This window comes from Glycine soja, chromosome 16, assembly GCF_004193775.1.
Source record: "Glycine soja cultivar W05 chromosome 16, ASM419377v2, whole genome shotgun sequence".
NCBI lineage: Eukaryota > Viridiplantae > Streptophyta > Magnoliopsida > Fabales > Fabaceae > Glycine > Glycine soja.
The window spans coordinates 14466734-14489366 of NC_041017.1; the positions used below are offsets into that span (position 1 = coordinate 14466734).

Below are 22633 nucleotides of genomic sequence, written 5' to 3' on the forward strand. Positions count from 1 at the left end.
ACATGATTGGATTCTGTTAAAATTATATTGATATGTTAAAAAAATTGAAATAAGTAATGAGTTACCATGTATGTGTTCATAACTATTTTTTGTTACTTAGATTTAAGTTTTGATATGTGTTGATTGTTATTTGATACTTAGTATTTAGTGTTTAGTTCTTTGGTAATCGATTACTACTATGAGTAATCGATTACAGTAGAACAAACTTCTTGTAATCGATTATAATTTCCATGTAATCAATTACATATAAAGTATTAGTTCTGGTAATCGATTACAAGAACTATGTAATCGATTACAGCATGTCTTCTCCTATAAATTTGAAATGACAGAAACGCAGACAACACCAATTCCTCCCTTCATTTCATCTTCCACATTATTTTCTTTGAAAGAACAACGTATCCAGTACACTTCCTTTCTCTCCTCTCGTTCTATACTAGACCCTAAGTTTCTTGACTTGAAGTTCTTTGATGATGAAATGTTTGACTGTTTTCAAGCATTTCAGAACTCTGGGTTAATCCAATTCATGTCTATGAAACTTCTTTTCTATCCTGAATTAGTTAGAGCTTTTTATTCAAATTTAGAAATTCAGGAGGGTACTTTAGTTTCTGAGGTATATGGGATTAAAATGGTTATTGATGAATCCCTTTTCTTTGAGTTAACCCAATTTTCTAGTGACGGTGTACCATTTGAGGGCACCATTGATGAGGACTGGAAGTTTGATTTCTCCAGTCATGATGCCCGCAGGTTGGTTTGCACCAATCAAGCGAATATGACCGGTAGATTACTTGTCGGATCATTGGCATTTGAATGCCGCATCATGCACTATCTGATTGTGCGTATCCTTCTTCCTCGGTCATCTAACCTTGCTCAGGTTTTTGAGGAAGACTTGGTTGTTATGTGGGTTTTACTTACCGATCGTCAAATTGACTAAGCCCACCTTGTCAGATATCGCATGCATAAGGCATTGCGATCAAACACTCCTCTTCCTTATCCCCATTTGATCATTCTATTTTTGCATCATTTTAATGTTCCTCTTGACTCTGAGCCCTTTGTTCAAGTCAAGATATCTTTTTCTATCGGTGCTGGTGCGGTTTCCTCTTTTGGATACCGCAAAAAGAGGGATGGTTCTTGGGTGAAGAAGGATGCTCAGCCACAAGCAGCAGATGATCGCTCTCCTTCTCCTCCTCCTCAGATGGATGACTCTTCATCCCTTATGCAAAACATTCTAGACAAGTTGGATGGTCTCCACACCTTCGCTGGTGAGCGTTTTGACTCCTTGGACAGTTGCATTGATGCCATTGATGCACGATTTGCAAGAATGGATACACGCATCACTCAGCTTGAGGAGGATGTGAGTTTCAGCCATCAGTGCTTCGACCTTCCACCACTGCCTTCATAGATTTAGATTATTATTAAATTTTAAGTCGTGTATTTGGCTATGTCTTATGACTTTATGTTAGTTGTTTATTTTCTGAACTTGGTTACCTAGTTTACTTATTTGGTACTTAGTTGATTATGACTGAACTTGGTTATTAAGTTGATGTGTTTAAACTTGGTTATTTTGTTGATATATGACTATGACTGAAATTTATGAATGTGTTATTATGTTTTGTGTATGTTTTAAAATTATTTATGTATGATTTTATTTTTTTCACGCACTTTGGCTTTTTGATGTTGTCAAAGGGGGAGAGAAAAATGGGTATTTTAGAAATCAAGATATTATATTTACTAAGTTTTAAATTAAGCATGAATTCAAAAAGAAAGGGGGAGAAAGAGATGAGTGAACGATAGAACAAATCTTGCATGTATTCTCTTGATTTCAGGTTTGTCATCATCAAAAAGGGAGAGATTGTGGAAGCAAAGCTTCCAAGCTTATTTTGATGATGCCAAAGACTCAAGTCAAGAATCAAGATTCAAGCAGGTTTCAAGAATTAAAGAATCATTCAATCAAGAATCAAGATTCAAGTGAAGATTCAAGAGAAGACTCAAGATATGCAAGAACCTCAAGAAAAGCATCAAGATAAGTATAAAAATAATTTTTTCAAAGAAAAGATTGAATAACACAATTTGTCCAAAAGAATTTTTCAAAGAAAAATATTTTACCAGAGTTTTTTCTCTCTCGTAATCGATTACAATAAGGCAGTAATCGATTACTAGAAGTCCAAAACAGATTTATAACTGTTTTACAAAGTAGTAATCGATTACCAATGTTTTTTAACATTGAATTTCAAATCTCAAGAGTCACAACTTGTGACAAAATATTTTCAAAATAGTGTAATCGATTACTAGTGGTTTTTGAACGTTGGATTTCAAACCTCAACATGAAGAGTCACAACCTTTGGAAAATTGCCAAGAGTCACAATTTTTAAAGTGACTGGTTTTTTGAAGAAATTGTCAAAAGTCACAACTTTTTTAAAGTGACTGGTTTTGAAGAAATTGCCAAAGGTCACAACTTTTAACATGGTTTCTTCAAGAGCCATCAAATGATTATAAATATGTGACCATGGCACGAATTTCAATAATGATGATTCTGAACATCTTTCTAAAAGTTTTTTTTCAACACTTGCTTTGTCAAGAAAAGTTCATTGGGCAAAAACTTGTGCTATTATATTTTCTTCCTTTCCTCCATTCTTACAAAAAGCTTTTCAAGAGACCTACTATTGGTGACTGTTTTCAAGAGAAGGTATTCTTGGTTACAAACACTGAACACGAGGGACCAACGTTCCTTGGGTTCATTGCAAGAAGCAGGATTTGCTTCTTGGTTGATCACTGGACACAAAAGACCAACGTCTTCTGGGTTCATTGCAAGAAGTGGGTATAAATTCTTAGTTGTTATCACTGGACACAAGGGACCAATGTTCCTTGGGGTTCATTGCAAGAAGTCGGAATAACTTCTTGGTTGTAATCACCAAACACAAAGGAGGGAAGTCCTTTGTGGTTCATTGCTTGTAAATGATTTTACAAGGATAGTGTAAATCTCAAGCGGGTTGCTTAGGGACTGGACGTAGGCACGGGTTGTGGCCGAACCAGTATAAATCCGGTTTTGCATTCTCTCTTCCCTTAATCTCTTTTACTTTCTGTTGTGTTTATATTTATTTAAAGTTACTTCTCCTTATTTATTTTTAGAGTAACTTATAATTAAAGAAATAATTGAATCTAGGGAATATTTAAGTAAGGGAAATTTTCAATTAGGAATAGTCAATGAAATCTTAATTCAACCCCCCTTCTTAAAATTTCTAAGGCCACTTGTCCAACAAATGTGTGTATGGATCCTCATGATCCATTCCAGCAAAAGGGTGTGAGGCAATCAGATTAAGTAGTGCGAGCTTCAACTCCACAACCTTGTTGCTGAAAGGAGGAATGGATATGCTATTGTAATGCTTTGGTCCTTGTTGATAAGTACAGCCACCAAAAGTCCTCCTTGGTGGTCTATTTCCTTTTCCTCCTCTTCCTGCCATACTATCAACTACAAGTGGCTTTTCTGGTGAAGCAGAATCAATAAAAAAAGATTAACACGGTGGCTTAGTGGTTGCTTGTTTCTTTTTCTTCATGTTCTTCCGTTCAATCTTGGTAATTTCCGGATCAAATGGGGATTTATCTGCAAGAAATTTACCTCGGATAAAGGAAAAAGAACACACTACAAACTGGTAAGCACCGAAAGGTTAGTGAAAATATAACGAGAGAGAATTTATACAAAATCAAAATAAAAGAAATATTTACATAAGTAAGGAAAATATCATATCTAATTGAAAATTTAAATTCGAAAGAACTAAGTGGGTGACTCAAGTCCCTGGCAACGACGCCATAAACATGTTAGACTATTCGCAAGTGTGCCAATGTCATCACAGGTTACAAATTTACAAAAAGAGATAATCTCCACAGGGACTTGAGTTACTCAATTCCTCCAAATAAAAAGTAAACAATTCAATAGTTATGTACAAGTTGAATCAAAGTATCATGGTTTGTTCAACTAACGAAAAATAACTAAAGTAACGGAATAATAGAAATAACGGAATTTATTACGTTGGAAATACGTAAAAATATGGAAACAATAATAATAAATTTAATTAATTCAAAAAAATGTAGGATTGAATTTTATTGTTCATATCCTCAGTATCCTAATAAGATTAACATATATGAATCATTTTCTAGCATTACTGATGCACACATTAAATTATCCCAAATCGATCCCTCACACGTGAGAATCCTAAGAATATTTATCGAATATCGATCCCTCACATATGAAGTAAATATTCCAACATTACAATCATAATCTCGTGCTATTTGCAATCAAAACGTTATGCTATATTCATAGAAACGTAACGTAAAGAATAAATTCATTCAGTTCAAATTTTAAGAATACTTCTCAGTCAAACTTAAAATCCAATTTCATGAAACTAGTGATAAAATACCACCAATAATGAGTAGAAAAGATTCATACATATATAAAATATCAAAAGAGATACATAAAGGTACGAAGATTACATCCAATCCTTTGGAGAAACTAACCGATCATTGTATAAAGCACAAGATCAACATGAGAAATGACGAAGAATGCGATCCACAGTCACAACTCTGTAGCGCCCGAGTTTTACTTTCCACTAACTTCTTCCTTCTGTGGTGTTTCTCACATTTTTCTCTAGTTCCGGTGTGTCTTTTCTCCAACCTTTGCATGACTATGTATAGAAAAGAGTCAAGAGGTGTAGGCCAATTCGCCCAGGCGAATTTCTTACTTAGACGAATGGATGTTTGAAATCTTGAAAAAATAACCATTTTGCCCTTTCTTTTAACTTAATTTCTAAATCCAACAAACAACTATCAAAACTTACAGAATCATGAATGAATCTTCCATAATTAAACAAAAAGATTAATAAGTACTAACATTTTAATCCAAAAAATAACTAAATTATGACACTTATCAATACACAAACGAATGTTACGTTTTTTCTAACAACCTAATATGAAAGACATCCATTCACTTGTATTTCTTTGAACAATGCTTGTCACTCTAGCGAACATCCACACGACAATGATAACTATTTCAGAAGATCATAGAAGTGCCGAATGGAGAGAGTGAACATTTCATGCTATGGAATTGGCATCGAAACAACAATGGTGAGGGATAATACCTACGGCGAAGTGCTTCGGACTCTGATGATTCGATCACACTTATGAGTATATCAACAAATGCTTCGACAACAAACGACACTCGACCTTAAATGAAAAAGGGAACACTATTAGCTGAAGTTAACAATTCAACACGAGGCCACCATCATTAACCATACTCGAAGCTACACAGGGATGAAGGCCTTGGTTCCTCATATGAACCCTAAGCGTAGTTAGAAGGGGGAAGGGACAGAGGTTACCCAAAATTAGGGATTCCAGAATTGAAATAAAACTTAAATGCAAAATAAATGAATTTAGCTGTAAAAAATGTTAACAATAATAAAACTTTTAACAAATTCCTAATTAAGATATCCTTCTATAATCGTTAAAATACTGAAAGAGGGCCAAGGGATGACGTGGAAAAAAGTAATACGTGGAGCACTCATTTTATGCCAATTCACAAAATGCACCAATACATTATACTCACAAAATGCTTCGAAGGAAAAACCTAGAAATGAGTGCTGTTGGGTAGAAATGATAAAAGTGAGAAATAAATTTAAAAATGTTGAGGTCCACCTGTATTATTTTTTTACCTATTTTTACTTATTTCTTTATATTTTTTCTAATCTCTTTTATATTTCTCTTTCATCAAATAACTTTATCTGTCATTTTATTTGTTACTTATTTTTATTATTATTTTATATTTTTTTCTCTATATCAAATAGAGACTAAAAGAAATTTGATAGTAAATAATATTTCTTAAAATTTATGTCCATTAATTAGCTCACGTGACCAGCTAGATATTGTAATGTGTAACAAAATTAGTCTAGTTACAGAATATTCTAATAAATGCCAAAATAATAATCACTATTTTTTTCACTGTGTTTTCTTTTTATATTCTCAACTACATAAATGAAATTTAAAAAGAAATTGAATAAGGTAATGCATGACCTCGTTTCATAGTTTGCAGGCTCCAAACACCTATAAAAGCACATGTGCACACCTAGACCTTTCCAACCTCTCCTGACATCGTGCACCTGTTGTTTTTTTTTTTTTTTCCTTAGAAATTTGTTGTGCCTTTGTATAATGGGTAGGCCACCTTGCTGTAACGAGAGTGGTGTTAAGAAAGGGCCATGGACACCGGAAGAAGATGAAAAGCTAATGGATTATATTAGCAAACATGGAAGGGGAACGTGGAGAACCCTTCCAAAGCATGCAGGTCTAAATAGGTGCGGGAAAAGCTGCAGGTTAAGGTGGGAAAACTATCTAAGACCAGATATTAAGAGAGGGAAATTCACTGAAGAAGAGGAGCAATTGATCATCAACCTTCATTCAGTTATTGGAAACAAGTATGCATCATGCATGTGCCTTGCTTGCTTGTGTTGTGATGCTTTACAAATTGCAACGAATTTCTTTTGATGTTTGTGTGTATGTTTCCTTGCTTGTGTTGCTATGCAAATTAATAAATTGAAACCCTAATTCCTTTTGATGTGGTAATTTCTAGGTGGGCAAAGATTGCTACCCATCTTCCAGGGAGAACCGATAATGAGATCAAGAATTATTGGAACACCAACTTAAGAAAAAAGCTTCTCCAGATGGGTATTGACCCAGAAACTCACAAGCCTAGAACTGACTTCAATCACCTCTTGAATCTTTCCCAGTTGCTTGGCTTGTCAAATTTGGGCACATCAACGAGTCCCTGGACAAATCCTCTGGGTTTACAAGCAGATGTCACTCAAATAGCCAAACTACAACTGCTACAAAACATGTTACAACTATTTAACGGCACTTCATTGGTTAACATAGGTAACCCTTACCTCTTAGGAAATCAAATTCTCAACCCACTTGATACATTTCTCAATGGGACAAACATCCTACCAGACAAAGATTCAATTTTGAGAGGTCTAGAATATGCAAACCCTGTAGGTAACAATTCTGGCCTGTTTCTGTCTCAAACATACAGTGACTCCAGTGTCTTCAAATCACGGACTGAAAAAGAAAATGAAACTAATCAAGAATTTCTTGGTTATAACCAAAGCATCAGCACTTTTCCAGAAAATCAAGCAGAAAACTTACTTCCTGCATTAGTTGCATCCGGTCCAAGGTCAAGCACCTTCAACCAAATGGATTTCAACTACAACGCAGCACGAATGTCCACCCAGTCACCTTCCACAACCTTTGAGGCTTGGGAGAAGTTCCTTATTGATGACGATGAATCAAGCGGTTCTTACTGGAAAGAGATTCTAGAGTACGTTTTATTCTCAACTGATTTGCCTTGCTCTTATTGTTATGTGCATATGCATGCATCTCGTTAATAAAAAAAAAAAAAGAAGAAGAAAAGCATGCAACTTCGTTTCCGTAGGTAACCTGACATCATCTTTTAATTTTATATTTTGCAGCTTGACATATCCACTTTCCTGGTAGAAGAATGATTGAATGTCGTTTAAGATAATCAACTAATGGATCGCCTACACAGATACACAGATTTTTTCATTCGTTTTTTTTTTCCCCCTTTGATTGATTGATTCATTCTAATGATTTTTTTTATTTTTAGTTTATTTTCCATCATAAATTTGTGACTTGAAATAATAATTAGTTCTTCTTCATAGACGAAAAAAATTGCAAATTGTTCAGTTTGATTTTCTTTATTTCTTATGATTGTATTTGTATTTTCTGTAAAATAAAGCATCAAGCTAGCAACATCTTTAGTAGTGACAGGGCAGAATTATAAATAAGATTTGTATTAATATCTCTTTTATTTGATCTTATGCTACTATAGCAATGAGGACAATAATCTTTTGCACAATTCCTCTACTCTCTTACTAAAGAAATTTTGACTCGCTAATTCTCGCATCAATCATGAATATGGAAAAGGAATGCATTACCATGACAAAATTTGTGATTTTGGAATTAGCGTACGGCCAGACCCGGCCGTTAGCTCAGAAAGTTTGCGTGTGGAAATACAAAAGAATAATGCAAAAAGACACATAAACACAACCACCCTTTCGTTTTCACGTTCGATCACCAATTAAACTGCTCCATAAGATAAGGATTTAGGTTGGCCATAACGTATTGCATTTAAGTATAAATAAAGCCAAGAGACTTAGTGACGCTAGCTAGCTCCATTCAAATGCTTTTTTTACAACAATATGGCTTTACAATATGTATCCTACAGTCTTAACCATAGTTTTCATTATTGCTTTTTCTTCTTACAAACATTTCAGAGATCCTAATTATTGTAATGTTAAGAGAGTCTTCTATATAAGGATGATTTTGCAATTATATTGTCATCTTATATAAAAGAGAGGGGAAGGGGTTACAATGCAATTAGAAGAATCTCAGCTGATCATTGGACTTGACTTTTGTCATGAGCATCATTGATTGGGAGCACCATCTAAGTGATATTTGATACTGTCTCACAACAAGAAAACTGGTCCAAAAGACGACTCTAAATTACAAAAGTGAACGCTTTTAAGTGAAAAAGCGTCATGCATTGGAATTGATGGCATCGTTGCTAAAACCTTTGAAGCTAAGCATCTTAGGGTTAATATGGATGCTGACACAATTTAGAGTCGCCTAAATTGATTCTTACAAATGAAACTCATAGTAACAATGTGTCGGCTCAGACAACTCTACAAGAAAAAAATTTAAAAATATTATTTTATTTCATTTAGAGCCGCCAAGCCACATAAATACATTTTTAATTAATGTTTCATTTTAAAGTTGGCCTAGCCGACTCTAATATAATGCATAATTAATATATAATATTACCATGATATAATAAATTATAAATGTATTTTTACCCATAGAATGACAAAGATTATTTGTCTTTTTAATCTATATGAAGTCCTAAAAGTAAAAATAGGAAGGAAAAAAAGTTTAAAAAAAAATTGAAAGGAAGAGAGAGATTAATTTAGGAGGAAACTAAAACATATGTAAGAAGATTGACACTTTTATATGAATGAGTTTCTTTTCCTATAATATATAGATATAAAGAATATAGATATATTTTTTGCATATAAAGTTATTAAACATAGACTTAAAATATTATTTTATAATAAATATATTAAGTAAATAAATTTAAATTCATTTTTAGTATAAAAATTTGACATGCATAAAACAAATATTATTTAACAGAATATTTAATTATCAAATATTTTATATGAATTTGCAAGGTATATATATATATATATAGAGTTAGAACTTGTGTTGGTTGTTTATGATGGAATAAGCCTAAACACTTGAGTTTGAGTGAAACAATGACTGTGAGGTTTTGGTTGATAATCCTTCCTTGATTTCTGTCATGCTTACTAGCTTATTTCAGCTGTGAATCTAATACTTGTGCTCCTATCTTTGAAAAACTGCATGCTTGTGAGAAGTGATTGATTTAAGCATTTCATGATATTCAATTCATATGGTTGATATCTTTGATGAACCAAACACCATTTTCTTTTGATTGGCCACTCTCTTTGTCACTTGAGAACAAATAAACTGTTCTTTCTTTGCTTGAGGACAAACAAAACTGTAAATTTGGGGGAGTTGTTAATCGCTTTATACGACTAACTTTTGTATAGAAATTATTTTCCAAAGCTTGTATAATTCCCTAATTTATGGTTATTTTGGAGTAAATTTTATAAATAAATCTTATTTTATGGTTAACGCTGTCTCTAGAACATTTCCATTGGATTTAATGATGAAATCTGTGCATTTTCAGGTGAAAAAGAGGCTAAGTTTTGAATTGCAAAATGTTGCAGTTGGGCTAAGTGCATATTCACCACTAAGCGCAGATTCAGCATGCTTAGCGCAAAGGAGAATCTGGCAGAGCATCAACATCAAAGTCACTCTCTAAGCGCGAGATCAGTGCGCTAAGCACAGCAGGTGCTTTCAGCCAGGCTAAGCTAGAGACTGGCACTAAGCCCAATTCCACTTACTCGCGCTAAGCGCGAGGGTGGCGCTAAGCGCAGCGTCGCGATTTTAGAGCCTATTTAAAACTTGTCTTGTGCATAATTAGGGTACAACTTTTACATCTTTTACAACACCTTTTAGGACAGCTTCTACGGAACGGCCAGGGCACAGAATTCTAGTGCAACCACAGGCCTATTTGGGGAAAAGAGCCTTAGAAGCAGAAAAGGGGAGTAGCTTGTGCATTGAAGCCTAGGTTTTGTCATTTTAGAGATTATTAAGTAGAGAGTGAGTGTGAGATGAGATGAGGAGGAGGAATCCCCCTTCTTGTGTAAGGAACTATCATTCTCTGCCTTTAATCTCATTTATTGTTAGGGTTTCTTTGTAATGGCTGGCTAAATACACTAGTTGGGAATTTCTAATGAATAGCTGATGTAAATACCTAATATCTAATTGATTATGTTTTTTGTGTTCAATGTTTCCTTCAATGCTTAATGTTTGTATGCTTTTGGTCTGATCACTCATTTGTGTGCACAGTTAGGTGACTTTAGCATTGGGAAATGTATTGTTGCCTTAGAACTTGATTAAAGCAGGATCGAAACTTAATCTTACATGAGGGATATGCGGGTTAAGTTTTGGTTTTAATTATGTTGTTACAATAATGTTGTTTAGTTTAGGCCTAGTCTTACATGAGGGATCTGCAGACAAAGCTTAGGCTAAATTAGGCTACACTTTCATAAGTTACTTAAGCTGAGTTTAGTCTTACATGAGGGATCTGCAGATGAAGCTCAGTTTAAGTTAGTCTAAACCTAGGAGGGATGTCTAAATTGGGTGGAGTCTTAAATGAGGGATCTGCGGATGAAGCTTGGATATTCATCCTGACGAGCGATCGAGGGTTTAGTAATTTAGGCCACAACATAGAACACAAGAGCCTGATTGATTAGAAAAATATATTTCTATCCATCAGCTTGTTTGTTAGAAAGACCCAACATATCTACATACTGTTGTCATTTTGTTTACCTTGCACTTTATAGTTTTTAGCATACAAGTTTAGTTTAAATTCTATTTGAAATTATCACTCATACATGTTCTCTCAACAATGCTTCAATTTTGAACTTAATTCAGGCTAACATTAGTTCCCTGTGTTCAATACTTGGATTCATCCGTTTCAAATTTTAAATACTTGACGATTCGATGCGCTTTCCGATAAACCCCCATTGAAATTTCCTCAAGACATAAATGCACAAAAAGTAACTGCAATGGGGGGTGATCAGCTCTTCAACTTGGAAAGATAAGGAGACCTTCAAGAAGGAGGGAGGATTTTCATTCAAATCTCATGAAAAAAGTATTGCCCTTGGTAAAAATAATTCTAACCCTACTCCCACTTCTTTAAAGGTGAGTTCTATTAGATGTTTTAAGTATTTAGGAAAGGGTCATATTGCCTCCCAATTTCCTAACAAAAGGACTATGGTTGTGTTGGGTAATGGGGATATCACTAGTGCATCTTCTTCTAGCTCTTCTAGTTCTTCTAGTGAGAGTGAAAGTGAATGTGATGTACAGCCCCTGGAAGGTGATCTTTTGATGGTTAGGAGGTTAATGGGGAGTGTGTGTAAGGATAGAGACGAAACTCAAAGGGAGAACATTTTTCATACTAGGTGCATGATCATGAGGAAAATATGCTCTTTGGTTATTGATGGGGGTAGTTGCACTAATGTAGCTAGCCAAAGATTGATTGAAAAGCTTGCTTTGAAAACTTCCCCTCACCCTAGGCCTTACAAACTACAATAGTTGAGTGAGAATGGGGAGCTAGTTGTAGATAGACAAGTTTTGATATGTTTCTCCATTGGAAAATATGTTGATGAGATATTGTTTGATGTAGTCTCTTTAGAGGCTAGCCATCTCTTACTTGGAACGCCTTGGCAGTATGATAGGGATGTTGTTCACAATGGTGTCACAAAAAAAATTTCATTGTACATAAAGGGCAAAAGGTTACCCTTAAATCTTTGTCTCCAAGTGAGGTTTGTGAGAATCAAATAAAAATGAGAGTGAAAAGAGAACAAGAGAGAAAAGAAGAGAAAAACAAAATTGATGAAAAAAGAGAAACATGAAAAGAGAGAAAAGAAAGAAAATAGTGGAGATAAAAAAAAGGAGTGAAACTAAAAAAAAAAGATGAAAATCAAGAGAGAAAAATATAGAGCTTGTTCGTGAGAGAAAAAGAGGTGAAGAGAGTGGTGTTAGCTAGGAAACCTATGTATTTACTAATGCCTCATGATTATTATTTGTCTTTTATCGCTAGTTCTTTGCCTATAGGTGCGGAAGAATTATTGAAGAAGTTGGGGGATGTCTTCCCCAAAGACAACCCTCATGGGTTACCTCCTTTGAGAGGGATAGAGCACCAAATTAATCTCATTCCAGAAGCTTCCTTACCTAATAAGCTAGCATATAGAAGAAATCTGGAAGAGACAAAAGAGATCCAAAGGCAAGTGGAAAGCTTGATGAAAAAGGATGGGTGAGAGAAATCTTGAGCCCATGTGTTATGCCCATCATCTTGGTAAATCAAACTCTATCTCAACTTCTAAGGTACGTGGTAGGTAAGAATTTGGAAGCCTGGGAGGAATGCCTACCTCATGCTGAATTTTCTTATAATATGGTAGTAAACTCTACTACTTATTCTCCTTTTGAGGTAGTTTATGGTTCTAATCCATTGTCCCCTCTTAACTTGTTACCTTTGCCTAACACCTTTGCTATGATGAATAGGGATGGGCTTTCTAAAGCCAATTTTGTTAAGAGTTTCATGAGAAAGGGAAAGCACAAATTGAGAAAAGGATTGAACAATATGCTAGATATTCCAATAAGGGGAGAAAGAAAATGGTTATCAAATCGGGTGATTGGGTTTGGATTCACTTGAGCAAGAATAAGTTAACTTCAAAAAGAGGGAGATGATCATTTTCATGTTTTAAAGCACATCAACTATAATGCATATAAAATTGCCTTACCACTTGACTATGGTTTGAGCAACACTTTTAATGTTACTGACTTGACTCTTTGTGATGTAGGTACATTTGACATCAATTCGAGGCCGAATTCTTCCCAACAAGGAGGTTATGATAGAGGACTATCCAAGGAGAAAGAGTTTGGCTTAGGTGGGCTCAACATGGATGGACAAATCACTTGAGCAAGGAGTAAGATATTTCAAGAAGAGCTTAGCAAGAGACTAAATTCTCTCATGGAAGAAAGAGAAGAAGAAGTGAAGTTCGTTTATTTTAGCCAACTTTTAGAATAAGATTTATTTTCGTTTTTTAATTATATTTTTGGGCCTATTTTTGGACTTGTAATGGGTTGCTACCTTTTTTTATTGTTATTTTTAAGTTTTTAATTATTAGATTAGTTATTAGACCTTGGGCCTAATTTAGGATTATTAGTAGAAGTTATAAATAGACTCTTTAAAACATTTTGTTGGCATTTTTTATGAAATTTCATATTAGTCACAATCAAGAGAGTGTCTCTCTTGGTTCTTGTGTGAAACCTTAGGTTTTTATCAAAGAATTCTATTCTTTGTGGCAAATTATCCTCAACTTATCAATCTCCCAAGATTGTGATGTTTTTCTTTCCATCTCCTTCTCTAATTCCGCTTTTTCCTTTTCTTTTCCCCAATTTCATAGAGCCCTGAATTGGTTCCCCAGTTTGCTGATGCTAAAAATTAGATCCGTAAATCAGGGTTCCATCACAAATAGAGTAAGGTTCATAGTTCAGTGCATTGCATAAAAGATTGAGAAGCACTATCTTAAAACCTTTAATTAACTAAAAGTGGAGTGAAAATTGAGAAGCATAAGCACCTTGAGTAAGAACAACCAATTTAACTGGTCTTTTGGTTCCCTTAGCCAGATTTATGTGTCAACAAAGAGTGGAAAAAAAGATTCAGAATGAATCATGCATCATAAAGTTTATAGCTCAAGATTTCAATGTAACTACATATACCAAGATTTTAATGTTGATCTTGTAACTGACTTCAAATGCAGATTGTTGTAATGAAAGATAGAATTAAATTAGCAAGAGATAGGTAGGTAGATTCAGTTAAGAAAAAACCATCCACAAGGGAAATCGGAAGATCAAAACAAACACCAAGCAAAACACTAATTTTCTGAGTTAGAAACTTAAGTTCTGTAGATGCACCACTAAATGAAAGCACTAAATGAGGGGAATTAAGCCCAATAGTCCTTTGATTTACTACTTAGTATGTACCACTAAATAAATCTTGATGGTGTTTGGTGACTTACTGAAATTCAATTCACGTATAGGTTTAACAAGATCATTGAAAATGCACTTAAGTATTTCTCAAATTATCAACCAATAATAGTAGATGGACCAATTAAGAAGAATGAGAAATTAAGACCTTGATTGGTGACTTACTACAACTCATAGTAGAAGTACAACAAATATGTATGTACTATATGAGGAAGAATTATTGTTTTAACTTGCTCCCTGTTAGTGGCTTAATCAAATTGAGATTGGATTGATGATTTGGGTTGTTCACAACTTCACATCCACCAAAACAGAAGTATAGTTGAGTGTACAATTAATAATTCAAATTACATCAATGTCTAACTAGCTACTCATGGAAAAAGACAAAAAACATTAAGAAAAAAAGAACATTAGTGGTCCTTGGAAACCTTGACTATCCTCTGCAAAAGATTTTTTTAATAATTATTGTCATTCACTTAATTTTGGATTCAATTTGACCAAAATTTCTAACTCAACAATTTAGGACTTTCTAGATATATAGGTGTCTACTCTAAACTCTAAGGTAAAAGTAAAAAGATAAAATCATCATAACAAGTGGCATTCATTTCTAGGATTGTCAACCAAAGACTCGTGAGACATTTTAGAGAAAACATGGGATTAGATTTAAAGAAGACTTCGTTAGGTCTAGATGACCACTTTTCACATCTACCTTGGATTTTGATGATTAGGCTTGACTTTATTAAAATATGTTTTTTCTTCAATGGACCACTTACCATACATATACATATTTGTCTATATTTATGTTAATAGTTTAAAAAAATATATTATCTTTGATTAACACACTATTCAACTCCCGTCTGGTGTGATTATTTTTATTTCAATTGGTATCAGATGGATACTTAGGCACCTATAGCTCGTCTAGAGGCAACATGAATTTTACTTTCATTTTCAGCTTATAGCAATATGAAGTTATATCAAATGGATGTGAAAAGTGCATTTCTCAATGGTTTAATCCTAGAGGAATTTTATGTTGAACAACCTTCGAGATTTGAGAGTGAAACTCTTCCTCATTATGTTTTTAAAATCAAAAAATCCTTATATGGACTTAAGGAAGCTCCTAGAGCTTGGTATGAAAAACTAAGTTCATTTCTCTTGAAAAATGGCTTTGAATGAGGAAAAGTTGACACAACTCACTTTCGCAAAAGCTATGGTTCTCAATTTTTATTAGTGCAAGTATATATGGACAACATCATTTTCGATGGTACTAATGACATGCTTTGTGAATATTTTTCTAAGCTAATGCAGACAAATTTTGAAATGAGTGTAATAGGAGAACTGAAATTCTTTCTTGGATTACAAATAAAGCAAACACCCTATGGTATCTACATTCACCAAACCAAGTATGTGAAAGAACTATTAAAGAAATTCAACATGAACGATGCAAAAGAAATGAAGACTCCAATGCATCATACAACATACCTTGGACTGGAAGAGGAATCAACAAAGGTGGACAGGACTCAATACAAAACAATGATTGGATCGTTGCTCTATCTCACAGCGTCCAGACCTGATATCATGTTCAGCGTTTGTCTATATGCAAGATTTCAACAAGAACCGAGGGAAGTTCATCTAACTAAAGTGAAACACATCTTTGGATATCTTATTGGAACTTCTAATCATGGTCTTTTGTTTAAAAGAAGAGAAAGTTTTAGATTCACAAGTTTCTATGATGCTAACTATTCTGGTAATAAAGTTGAAAGGAAAATCACAAGTGGAAGTTGTCACTTTATCAACGGTAACTTAGTTACATGGATATGCAAGAAGCAAGGCTCAATTGCATTGTCCATTGTTGAAGCTGAATATATGACATCAACAAGTTGTTGTGCTCAACTTCTATGGATAAAGAAGAACCTTGAAGACTACAACATTTATAAGAGTAAAATTTCCATCTATTGTGATAATAAAGTTGCTATTAGTCTTTCTAAAAATCCAACATTGCATTCTAGAGCCAAACATATAGAAATTAAGCATTATTTCATAAGAGAACATGTTTAGAATGGGACAGTTGATTTACAATTTGTACCCATTGATGATTAGCTTGTTGGAATTTTCACAAAACCCTTAACTGAGGAGAGGTTGATTATGTTAAGAACTTTCCTTGTAATGATATCTCTTAATGGATGAATTAATTTCTATGTGTCGTCTATTGCTGCATCAGAGGACCTATTGTCCAATGAGTATTAGCACACACCCACAACATTCAACATATGGATGCTTACTCATGCATTTATTATTTTTTATCATACAAAATGTAGTGTTTCTATATACAAATGTTGTAATGTTTTTGTTGAGTCAGCTCTTGGGTGGTGGGCTTAATGATTGTTTTTAAAATCCCATAATAAGCCCTTAAACCTCATGACCCTTGATATCACTCTCATTTGAAATCTAAAACACTTCATCTTCTTCTTTGAAATCTAAACCCTACCTCTGAACTCTCAAACTCTCTGCAATGGCCATCTGTAACTCCTTTGTTGTCGAGTTCATCCCAACCATAGAGATTACCACCATATACAAAGATAATGAGCCTTCCATCCATGTTGAACACTTTTTCAATATTTAGGAACTCAAAAAGGTTGGTCTCAAGCTCAATGAGACACTCATTTTCTATGGAGCGAGGCATTTTTCAATGATCCTCAGACCATCTACCCAAAACTCATTAGAATGTTCTGGAGGAATACTAAGTTTTCCAACAAGAAATTCATTATTTCCAAGGTTTTGGGAACTAAGGTGACTCTTTCTAGTTACTAGATTAGCAAGGCAACTAGGTGCCTTCGTGATGGAAGCACATACCAGGAAGGATGGGAGAAGAACTATGACACTCATGTTACAAGGACGTTGTACAAAGAGAATGTTGATAAAGCAGGAGACCAGGAGACTATTATGTACAACTTGTTGTGTGAGAAGGCTAAGATTTGGACCAACATTCTTAAAAATAGTGTTCTCCACAAGGTAGGATCAAAGACAACACTATCGGTTCTCCATAAGTTTGTACTTTTTCACTTGATGGAGAATCTGCCATTTGATCTACCTCACACCATCTACATCAATATGTTGAGAAACTTGAAGGGGCTAGGTGGTCTAGACAATATCTATTATGCTACCCTCATCAACAAGTTGCTTTGGGATCAAGACGTGTATCATGTCTTCAATGAGATGGACGATGATTCTCATCACACCCTAATGGCCAAAGGTTTAGTTGTTGCAAAACAAAAAAAAAATAGCAAGACTAACCTGAAAGCTATGAAGATTTCTCTTGAATAGAACTTGAAGGAGGCTCCACTGGTGGACCTGGATGCCATTAATAAGCAGAAGAGGCTTGCCAAGGCTATCATTGATGAAGATAGAGGCCTCAATAGCTTTGGCATTGCTAAGAAGATAAGGGAGATCATTCCTGAGCAATAGAAGAAAAATAAGACAAGGAAACAATCACAACAGGAGAAAGAAGAGGAAGAGATGATTGCAAGGGAGCATAAGACGAAGAAGAGACATGAACAAAAAAATGTGTCTTCTCATGTGTGTCTAGTAGCTAAAACATAAGTACCACAAAGGTTAAAGGACCTAACTTAGAATGATGAAGAAAAAGAAAGGCTTGTACATATAGCTCTCCTAAAGAGAAAGGTTGCAACCTAAGCTGCCCCTGCCCCAAAAAGAGCAAAAACCGTCCAACCAGCTCTAGAACTCAAAGAGTTTGTCATTCCTTTTGTCATTCTCAAATGCATTAAGACAAGGGCTACTAAAGCCAACCCCAAGTTTGGTGAGAAAGAGTGGACAATCTCATTCACTAGCAACAAGGAGTATCAAGCTTCATCTTCCTCAGATAATGAGTCTACAAATGAAACTCCTATCTCTCATAGTTCCCTTAACACAACCGCGTCCACCTCCATCCCCCATCCATCTCAAGAAGTTCAAAAGAGCATTCCAACAAAAGGAATCCTTGACAAATGCTGATGTGATCCTTATTAGGAGCGGATGGCTTGGTACAAGTCAAGGAATCAAATGACGCCACTTCTAGAGATGGAAGATAAGTCAAGGGTAGACGCCACAAGGGTTCAACCTTAATAAGTTCGAGATTGGTTCAACAAGAAACTCATAGAGAAGCTCTCACAAAATACACACATATTTTCTCAAAATGCCAAAAGTTCCTTTTCTTCAAAATGAGTTCAATACATATAGTGTAGCTGAGGTGCAGCTAAAAAGGAACCAATTTATTTAATTAAAATTAAAAAAATAGAAAAATATTCGATATAGGCCTTCGAATTAGTTGGGGCCTTCGTCCTTCTCCACTTGGGCCTTATCAAGTATGGTTGCTACCATTTTTTGGAGGGTATCCTTTGACTATTTGGTCCTACTCCTGGTCATAGGTCCCTATATTTGGGCAGCATTGGGATTCTCATCAAATGCTTAGAGGTTTTATCTAGCATTTGTTAATGGTAATCCACTATCTGAATCTTCAATCTCTAAGTCCATCCATGTAGGACCCCTTCCTAGGAAATCCATTACCATACAAGCACCCTCATGGACGATACATGACTATGAGCACACACCACCAGAGGCCTTCAAGGCTCTTCCAATAGATACCGTAGTTCATCTACAGCCTCCATAATGTGCATGTCTAGTGCAGCCACAAGTCATCAAGATGCAACTGCATTGGTTTGCACCTGGCACCCAAGAATAGGTTCGTCCATCAACAGAGGTTACACTAGTAGTAGCCTAGTGAAACGTCCAAAAGTGCAAGGACAAGAAGAACACACAAAATAATATCCTCAGGGTTCTATTTGAGAAGCATAAAAAGGACACTTTATAGGAAGTGGAACCTCCAAAGAGCAAATTTCAGAAGAAGGTGCATCTCTGAACACCATTTACAAAGCTTTTACCAGTGCATCCAGTAGATCTCCACCTATCTCCAGAAGACTTCACCTTTCTTGCAAACCTCCATGCACAAGTGTATGTGTGAGATCAAGCCACTGCCTACCTTCCTGGACTGCACATCTCAAGGGCCACTGATGTCAAGATAGTTGCTAACAAGGTGTATCCATGACTACCTATTTGTGATGCTGCCAAAAAGAAAAGGTTCAAGTTGTACTACACTGAAGAGATGCCCTCAAGGAAAATGAAGATGGAAGTAGTCAACTACCCTCGCAATTGGAGTTCCCTGTTTAGTGGGAATAAGCTTGTTTGTGCTCCTGATGCTTACAATGCTAAGACCTTCTAGATTCAAACCATGTGGATAGATGCTCTAAAGGCCTCCATTTTCGGTTCTGATGGAAGCAACAATACTAAGCATCATAACTTTATTCAAGTGTTACGTCCATTTCGGAACTATCACTTCGATGATGCTTGTGTTTACTTCACCAAGGATGTCGATGGCTACTCTTTCATTCAACATCTTCTACAACTTCCTACTATTCAGTCTGAAGGGACTTATAATCTTTTGAAGATGACTAAAGTATAAATGATAGCTCATGTGACTTAGCTCCATGATGCTCAAACAAAGAATAAGGTTAAAGAAGAAGAAGTTGTTGTTGTTGCTACAAAGTAAAAAGTCACCTTTGTCCAAGCTGAAGCATCTGCTAAAGCTATGGATGATACCATTGTATGTGGGGTCACTATGGATCTTACCCACACTAGTATCATGGACAAAACACCTAAGACGTCTAATGCAACCATAAATAAAGAGGTTGTACATCGCGTCCAAGAAACTGCGTCCAAGCAACCAACAACCTTAAGTGAAGCTACATCAAGAGAAAAGGGAGAACTAGATGTCATCATTGTCTATTCCACCAGTTCAGGACCTGCTCACTTGAACTATGCACCTCTTATTGTTGTAATAAGGGATCAAGTGCAAGACATGATTGGGCAAGCAATGGAGTCATTCACTAAACACCAACGCCAAGAAAATGAGCAATTTAGGCTCTCCATGCAGAACGCTATCATGACTCAATTCTCCAACCTTGGTGTTGTCCTTCTACAAAACCTTCAACAAGCTCATATGTCCATGCTTGGAGTTGTTGTTGCACCTACACCCGCACCTATACCTGCCCCTCAAACACTTGAACCATCACCATAACCCATTGCCCCAACACCTCTACCACCTCCATCTTCACCTCCACCTACTCAACCTCCACCACCGCCAGCTTAGGACTGACTATGATATCTGTCGCAACCTACCCTTCAACGGGAGGGTGAGGCGAAAAGAAAAAGTGTGTCTTCTCATGAAGAAAACGCATGGAGTCGCCACCAACGTTTATTCGAGGAAAACGCTAGAAAAATAAAAAAAAAGGTCTGTGAATTTTGAAAATAAGGGTTTGTGAGTTATTTACACATGGGGAAGGTATTAGCACCCCATGCGTCCGTCACAAGGGACGGCCTCCTTCGATCGAGTGTGCACAATGTGACTTCAAAATAATGCATTTTCCCTTTTTATGTTTCTTTATTTTTTTGGGTTGACAAGGGTGTTGCCCTTGCTCCTACATATCCTCAGGTGTGATGAGGAATTCAGACCTACGTAGTTCTTTAAGTCTAAAAGCTTGTGTGTTAAATTGATTTTATGTTTTTGAAAGATTGATTTTAATTGCGAACAAAAATTCGTTTAAGGCGTTGGACCTTGAAATGATGTTTTAAATTTTGAAAAGCGAAGAGAATCATTAAGGCATTGGACCTTGAAACAATCTCAAGTGATATTTGATAACAAGAAGTTAGTTATGAGTTGGTTTTATCTTGGTTTTTTCTTATTAACTTTCAATCTCTTTAAAGACAACTTTACAACATAAGTGATCGGTTAAGATTGAACTTTACAAAGGAAAATGAGAACGTCGATGATATATGGAGAAGATGGATGTGCACATAATAACAAGGGGGACCCCTAAGGGTGCATAGATAACATTCAAATCTTAAAAACAAAACTAAATGACGATCACATGAAGAACACCAAACAAAGAATGATGTAGAGATTGATCACAGTCACGATTCGGCCATGCCTCGGCTTCATTTCCTTTTTTTTCTTCTTCTTCTCTCTTATTTCTCTCAATTTCCTTCACTCCTCAATGCTAGAACCCCTTCCTCAACCCCCCCCCCCCTTCACGCCTATTTATAGCAAAAAAAAGGCATTTGGGACCATGGCAGCTCGCTAAGACTTACACCTGAAGTAACTGGCTCACCCAGGCGAGTAGGTTCCTTCAGGCTAAAGTCTTCTAAAGGCCCAAGCGAGCCAGAGGCTAGCCTGGGTGAGCCAGGGTCCAGAAAACTTAGTAAAAAGACCTTTTTTCCCCTCCTTTTTGGTATCTTTCGCATTCCTGATCAAAACGTTAAACAATCTCACATTTTGTGTGGTAACTAGTGTCAAACAGCACAGTTCGACTAGCAAGAATCAAAACATTGGTGAATGATAGTCCCCGGACGAAATTAGGATCTAACAATGTCGATCACTATTTCTCTCTTCAGACCCTTTGTCTTTTTGCTTATGACAAAAAGGGAAGAAGAAGGAATTTTTAATGTAAAGAGCTATCCAGTTATGAATAAAAGGGGTTTTGGAGTATATTTGAGTATTTTCTTTTGTTTTTATTCCACTGCCAAATATTTTATATTGCCATATCATTTTTATGCTATGTTGAACTCAGGGGGAGTTTAAATGCATTACATTCATTTTACACTCTTATAACTCTTATTATAATTTATATAAATCAAAATGTATATTGTTATTTGTTAGTCGTCTTATACGACTAACTTTTGTATAGAAAACATTTTCTAAAACTTATATAGTTCCCTAATTTATAGTTATTTTGTAGGAATTTGTATATAAATCTTGTTTTGTTTGAATATTTGTCTTTAGAGTATCTCCCATGTGATTTAATGATAAAATTTGCACAATTTCAGGTCAAAAGAGGCTAAAATCTTGAAGTGCTAAAAGGAGCAGTCTCGCTCAGCGGACCATTTGGGTTCAGTGCGCATCCACCGCTAAGCGCAGCTTCAGCATGCTTAGCATGACAAGGGAATCTGGAAGAGCACAAGAATCAAGGTCACACGCTAAGCACGAGATCAACTCGCTAAGCGATACGTTTGTCTCTTGCCAGGCTCAGCGCACAATTGGCGCCAACCTCAAATTAACTTACTCGCACTAAGCGCGACGTCGCGATTTCAGAGCCTATTTAAGCCTGAATTGTCAGAATTAGGGTACGATTTCGAAATACCAGAGCTGCATTTTTGCATAAACTTCGAGAATAATGCTCTGGAGGCAACAAAGAGGAGCAGTTGTGTAGAGAAGCTTAGGGTTCTACATTTTTAGAGAGATTAGTGAGTGTTAGAGTGATTGTGAGGTGCTAAGAAG

General features: G+C 35.6%; 1 protein-coding gene across 1 annotated transcript; it reads left to right on the forward strand.

The window, feature by feature from the left end:
- The first annotated feature begins 6064 nt into the window (after positions 1-6064).
- Positions 6065-8784, forward strand: LOC114390300 (transcription factor MYB53-like). The gene is made up of 3 exons (XM_028351007.1): positions 6065-6455; positions 6611-7354; positions 7506-8784. The coding sequence occupies exons 1-3, from the start codon at positions 6100-6102 to the stop codon at positions 7528-7530; spliced, it is 1125 nt and encodes a 374-aa protein (XP_028206808.1). The 5' UTR covers positions 6065-6099; the 3' UTR covers positions 7531-8784.
- Positions 8785-22633: the final 13849 nt, after the last annotated feature.